This window comes from Muscardinus avellanarius (genome assembly GCF_963383645.1).
Source record: "Muscardinus avellanarius genome assembly, chromosome: 19".
In the NCBI taxonomy this organism is placed as follows: Eukaryota; Metazoa; Chordata; class Mammalia; order Rodentia; family Gliridae; genus Muscardinus; species Muscardinus avellanarius.
Window position 1 is genome coordinate 34780460 of NC_137805.1, and position 6796 is coordinate 34787255.

The 6796-nt window shown below is 56.8% G+C and overlaps 1 protein-coding gene across 1 annotated transcript; it reads right to left on the bottom strand.

Moving 5' to 3' along the window:
* Window positions 1-488: 488 nt before the first annotated feature.
* KCNK15 (potassium two pore domain channel subfamily K member 15) lies at window positions 489-5057 on the bottom strand (the record flags this gene model as incomplete). The annotated part of the gene is made up of 2 exons (XM_080716556.1): window positions 489-1135; window positions 4775-5057. The coding sequence occupies 2 exons, from the start codon at window positions 5055-5057 to the stop codon at window positions 489-491; spliced, it is 930 nt and encodes a 309-aa protein (XP_080572682.1).
* Between the last annotated feature and the right edge of the window lie 1739 nt (window positions 5058-6796).

The following is a 6796-nucleotide window of genomic DNA, read 5'->3' on the forward strand; positions in this document are numbered from 1 at the left end:
TCATCCAGCAGTGGGGCTGGCCAGGGACAAAGTGTCTACAAGTCCACTCTCCGTGCTAGGCAAGAGAGTGGGAGGTCTTTGCAGACACTGGCCCTTCAGTCCGGGCCCTGCTGATAGGATTCCAGCATGGAAGCTTGTACGTTTCCCCTGCAGCGCACAAAACTACCTTTTCACAGCAGAAACATAACCACCTGTCTCCGCTCTGAGGGGCCTGCTGGTGGCCAAAGCTGGGAGCCGGCCGCCTCTCCTGGGGGCCGATGCAGCCACGCCTTCCCGCAGCAATTTGGACTAGGGGCTAGGGGGTGACTGAGGAGTCTGGCTTGTGTTTCTGTGGCCACATTAACTACGCGGGGTGGGAGGGAAGCCACAGAAGGTTAGGTGCCACTAAGCCTCGAGGGCCTGCCTCTCTCCAAGGCTTGGGGCTGGAGCCCCTCTTGGCGAAGCCAGCCGCTCCCATCCCATTTTTCGGGCCTGGCCGGGCCAGGAGGTCAGATGGACTTCCGCCGAGCCCGAGGACGGTCCTCCCTGGCCCCGCGCACGGCCTCGGGGCTCCAGGGGGGCGAGAAGCCCGGGTTGTCGCGGGCGCCCATCTCCAGCTGTTGGAGGCGGCGGGAGGAGACGCAGGTGGAGCCGCGGCTCTCGGGCGCCCCCCGGCGGATGAGGCCGGCGCCGGCGGCCAGGAAGCGCAGGACCACCAGGTTGAGGAAGGCGCCGATGACCGTGAGCCCCAGCAGGATGTAGAGGAAGCTGAAGGCCACGTAGGGCGGCTTCTTCTGCAGCGCCTCGTCGCTCTGCAGCGCCACGAAGTCGCCGAAGCCGATGGTGGTGAGGGTGATGAAGCAGTAGTAGTAGGCGTGGAAGAAGGTCCAGCCCTCGCAGTGCGCGAAGGCGGCGGCCCCCAGCGCCAGGGTGGCGGCGCACGCCAGCAGCCCGGCGGCCACCATGTTCTCGGTGGACACGCGCGGCCGCCGCAGGCCCAGGCAGCGCTTGGCCGCCAGCAGGAGGCGCCGCACCAGCGCGTTCAGCCGCTCGCCCAGGCTCTGGAAGGTGACCAGGGTCAGCGGGATGCCCAGCAGCGCGTAGAACATGCAGAAGACCTTGCCCGAGTCCGTGCCCGGCGCCGCGTGGCCGTACCCTGTGCGGGGAGAGCGGGGCAGCGGTGAGCACCCCGCCCAGCGCACCAGGCCGGCGCCCCCATCCCAGAGCCGCTGCGCAGCCCGGCCTCGAGCCTGGCGCGGAGTGGACATCATTCAGAGGGCCCTCCGGCGGAGCTATTGCTCAGAAGATGGAGCTCGCCATCCGCCTGTACACCCTAAGGACTGGACCACCAGAAACGGTCCCCAGACTACAGGACAGGGGTCCTCCTCGCCTACCTGCTTCCTGCCCCTCCCTCTTGAAAACCCACTATTTAAAAAAAAAAAAAAAAAAAAGAGTCCAGCCGGGCGTGGTGGCGCACGCTTGTAATCCCCGCGCTTGGGAGGCTGAGATAGGAGGATCGCGCAGGTTCGAAGCCAGCCTCAGCTACTTAGTGAGGCTCTCAGCAACTTGGCGAGACCCTGTTTCCAAATAAAATATAAAATGGGTCTGGGAGTATAGCCCGGAGGTAGAAAGCCTCTGGGTTCCACCTCCAGTACCACCAAAAAAAAAAAAAAAAAAAAAGAGTCCATCACCTCCGAGGTGCCCGTCTCACTTTTGAGATAGCCCACAATCTCCTTTGGATGTGTATATTTTCTTCCCCTTTTTGTGCAGGTACTGAGGATTGAGCTCAGGGCATTCTACCTCTGAGCTATACCTTCAGCCTCCGGCCCCCATCTCCTTTCTTATTATTATTATTTTGTTTTGTTTTGTTTTGAAACCAGGTCTTTCTAGGCTGCTGGAAGTCTCACTATATTGCTAAGGCTGTCCTCAAACCCACGATCCTCTTGTCTCAGCCTCCCAAGTACTGGGCTTATACAGCCGCACACCACCACACCCAGCTTGAATGTCTATTTCTTACTTTCCTAAATAAATCTCTGTCTGTCTCTGACCAACGTGTGCTGAAATTCTTTCCCATCACGTAAGCCCAAGGACCATGCCGATTCTGAGTTGAAAAACCAACCCTCCCCCCTTGGACATCTTTTTTTTTTTTTTTTTAACTGCGCCAGACTGTAAACAACCGGAATGCCCCTCGACTGAGAAATGGACGATCAACCATTGATCGCTGATCATGGAATGGATGAACAACGATGCTTCTTTTCGGCAGGGGAAGCTACTGTTACTTGCGGGAACAAAAGATGGAGCCGAAATGTATCACACTGCATGAAAGAAGTGGTACCCAAAGTCTGCCTGCTGCCTGGTTCCATGACAACGCCATTCTGGAGCCGGCACAGTTATAGGGACAGAGAAGAGATGTGTCGTTGGAGGGGTGAAACGCAAAAAAAGGATCTTGGTTGTTTACAAGTGTCCATCAGTGGGGGCTGGTTAAATACTCCCAGCGCCATCCAAAGCACAGAATCCCACAGAGTAGTGGTTCTCAACTCAACCCAGAGTACTTGTGCCCCCGAGGGACATTTGGCACCACCTAGGGACATTTTTCATTGTCACACCTGGGTGGGGGTAGGGACGGGGTGGCTGTGTGTTATTGGCATCTGGACAGTTAGGGGCCAGGGATAATCTTTCAGCACACAGGATAGTCCCCCACAACGCAGAATTATCTAGGCCAATATGTCAGTAGTTCTGAGGGTGAGAAGCCCTACTATACAGCCAAGAAAAAGACGGCACAGCTCTGTAGGGACTGATAGGAAAGCAAGACCAAAAATGTATTCAGTGAAAAAGGCAAGAGACAAAATTGTGTGTATAATATATCTATGGGATGTGTGTGTTTTGTTTAAAAGGGACCTACAGGCAGAGGATATATAGAGAATATACAAGAGACTGGTAACTGTATTCGATCCAGAGAGAAGACTTTCTGGGTTAAGGGACAGGGCAGGAAGGAGACTTCCTCCCCATTCTACACTCTTTGGTACTGTGAAGTATGCGCTTTGGGCATCTGTGACACTTGAAGTGTCAATACAACATATATGTGTAAAGACCTGCACCTCCCCAGGGCTGCAGCACGCCCGCCATTACCTCTCTCTGTCACTGGGGGGCGGGGGGCAGAAATATGGCAGCCACTTCCCTGTGCCCCTAGTGCCCTGCACAGAGACGCAGACTATAGGATCAGTGGAAGTTTATGGGCTCAGTCCAACCTGAGGGGGTCTAGGGCCAGACGCGGGGGCCGCTTTAGCATTAAAGAGCTGTTTCCTGGGGGCTCTTTCAGGGTTTAGACACAGAGCTAAATGAAAAACAGTAACAACCGACTAAGGAATCTCCAAGGATTGTCTCATTTAGCCTTGCTAGTGAGACAACATTGTTATCCTCGTTTTATAGATGAGGAACCAGGCTCAAAGGCTGCCCCCAAAGTCCTAGGCCCTGAGCTTTATTAACTCCTACCCTCCAGGGCTTCTCACGGCCTCTTCTACCCAGCACAGCCCTAGCTCCTGGGCCCTGATGCCTGGCTTCCAGCAAGGATCACTTAAGCAGAAGAATCACAGAGCAGTCGGTAGCGCCCTCAAGTGGCCAGAAAAGGCAAAACTCCTGTTTTCATTGATTCTGTCTCCCCGGGCTCGGGACTCATGTCAAGCATAGCCTGGAGAGGAAGCCAAAACCCATCTGGAGGCCTCCGAAGGAGCAGGGGCCCTGGTTGGCAAATAGCACATTACTAGCACTTAATGATTGTAGGTCACAATGTACACGTGACCTCGCTTAAACCTGCCATCCCAGTGAGGCGGGAACGTTGCATTTTGCCTTTGATGAAGCCAGGGCCCAGGAGCAGTGGTGAGGCGCACAGAACACTACATAATTACAGTGGCTGGGCTTTCAATTCAACTTAGCTAAAGGCTAAGCTCTCCTTTACTTGCAAGAGCATTAGGGAGACACTTTCTCCAAGGCCCAGGTTTATAGGCTGCTGGCCCAAGCCCAAGGAGAAGCCCGGGCAGCCCCAGCTGGAGCGGGCACCCAGCTTGGAGCCCTGCAAAGCCCGCTTCTCTCCTTTGGGGCTTCCCCGGGCTTAGGCTCCGCAGGTAGCACCCCCACGGTAGTCATGGCAACAGCTGGCCCTCCAGATGCCGCAGAGGAACTGCTCTGGGTCACCAAGGGTGATTGATGTCCAAAGCTGATGGCAACCAGCCTATTCCTTTAACACATATTTATTGTATATTATGCGCTAGACACTGATCTTTCATCAGCGACTAAGACAGACGAGGTCTGTGTTCTCCAGAATAATCATCATTATTTAAATATTTAAGACGTATTTTTTTTGGTGTGCTGATTTCTATGTGTCAGACTCTGCGATAAAACTTTCTGCATCTATTATCTCCTTGGTAATAATCTCCCCATCACTCTGAGATGGAGGCAAACAGATTAATACTCCTATTTTACAGAGGAGTTAAATAACTAACTTAAGTCACACAGCTGGCCTGATACTACAAGGACCACCTCCATCCAGCCCCTCGGTCCTCCAGCATCGTTTCATCCACGCTAGCTAGCCCCCGGGGCGTTTTCTGAGCACTGAGAGCCGGCCTCTGTGCAAACACTTACTGATGCCTCCGGGTTCTGCCCTGGTGGGCTGAGAGCCCCAGTCGGCAGGGGGAGGCCGGAGAGAGAGGCTCCGAGAGCCCCGAGGACCCTTCCGAAGTCGGATGGAAACCCGGAGGCGGGGGAGGGGGCCCGGGAGGGGCGGCGGTGCGCGGCTCACCGATGGTCGTGATGACCGTGATGGCGAAGTAGAAGGAGCCCGCGAACCTCCACTGGCGGCCGGCGCGGTGCGGCTCCGCCTGCCTGGCCAGGCGCTCCAGCTCGCGGTAGTCCTCGGTGGAGAAGCCAAACTTCCTCCGGAACTCAACGCGCTTCTGCGCCAGCAGCCGCCGCCGGCCGCTCTCCGCCTCCGACTCGAGCGCGTCGAAGACCGCGGCGCCCACCAGCAGGTAGGACAGGATGCACAGCAGGAGCGCCGCCGTGCGCACGCTGGCCCTCCGCATGGCGCCCGGCCCGCAGCTCCGCGCCCGCTCCCCGAGCGCCGGCCGGGCGGGGCCTGGCCTCCGCCGCTCCCGCCCCTCCCGCGCCGCCCCACCTGCGCCCGGCCCCGGTCTGCACCACCCACCCGCCCTGTGGCCCTGGACGGCTCGTCCACGCCTGCCTTCCAGGTGCAATCGCCTGGCAGATAATTGCCAGGCGCCAGAGGATGCAGACAAGATTCCTAGGAAGCAGGAATCTTTTTGTATAACAAAGTATCCAAAATATAATAATATAATTCCTGCTAGGAAGCAGGAATCTTTTTGTATAACAAAGTATCCAAAAGATAATTGGGGGAGGTGAGCGCCCCCTGGGATGGGAAAGTCGCCTCTCGTGGCCGCTATGACCTGGGAGAGAGAATCCCGGCAGCCAGTGCAAGTGTCTGCTTCAAAGCAGAAGGGAGCTGGCTGGCTGGCTGGCCTGGCAGCCAAACCCAAAGAATGTGGGTGCCGAGAGGGCCGGGGACAGAAGGGAGACAGGGAGGTGACTTCACATGGGTGTTACTTGGGTTTATTCTTCAGCACAATTGAAAGCTACGGAAAGGCTGCAAGAGAAACGCACACACAACACAATGGTCTGATTCACGTTTTATAAAGCGTGTCAGCTGCCAAGTGGAAGAGGGGTGATGGCGGAGAGTGGAGGCGACCTAGGAGGAGGCCCGAATGCACACCAAGAGGGCCTGGCGTATGGGCCCAGCGGAGGAGATGGAGAGAGGTGGATGGATACAGGGTGCGCTGTGGGGGGAGGTGGAGTCAGCCACACCGACTGAGCGCGGCCGGGTCTCCCTGGAACCTTAGGGTGTCCGTGAGACCAAGCTGTAGACAACAGAGCCTGGGCAGAAATGACAGGCCACTCCCAGGCCTGGCTCCAGAGCTCACCCATCTGATTCCCCACCTGCGGGCTGGGAAAGAGCCCTTAGGAGACATCACAGGACCACCTACCAACAGAAGCACCTGTTTCAATCTTGTGGTAAGGCCCTGAAACTTGGCGGTCAGTCTGTTCCCACCGCGAGTGTGATCCTGATACTTGGAGTGTCGGGACTTGCTGGTTGAGTTACATAGACGGCAGGAGGGGACTTGGAGTAGCTCCTCATCTTGGCCCAAGCAGCTGTACTGGGAGCCTTCCCTTCCCTTGACCCTCTTCAATGGAAGAGGAGCCCATTCCAGTCCCCCAGCACCAACGTGATACCTTTTGCAGAATCCTGATGAGCCTGCCTGGGGACTCCCTGCAGAGCACTGGGCAGCCCCCTGCAGCAGTTGGGGGCTCCCAGGCTTCCCAGGTCTCTGCTATAGCCTGAGCATGCATCGCCCATTCCCAGGACACTCCAGCCCCTTGCCCTGCAACCATAGGCCTTGCTTGCCCTGGCCACCCCGAGCTTTCAGCTCCTTGCAGAAACCCTCACGTGGCTTAAAGGTTTAAAACAGTCCTCTCCCTACCCCACAATGACAGCCACCATTACTGCATCCTGCCAGGGCAGAAGCACCTCCCGTGCGTCAGTGCCTTGGATCAGCTCAACCTCCTGTACCTCCTTGGTGGGTACAGTGGGCAAAGAAACACATTCCTGCTCAGAGCCTCCAGAAAGGAACGCGGTCCAGCCCACACCCCATCATAGCCCGAGGAGACTCCCGAACCATCCCATAAAACTGGAAGAGAATCCCTGTGGTGAGCCACCGTGTCTGTGGCTGCAGGTGCCAGCAGCAACAGG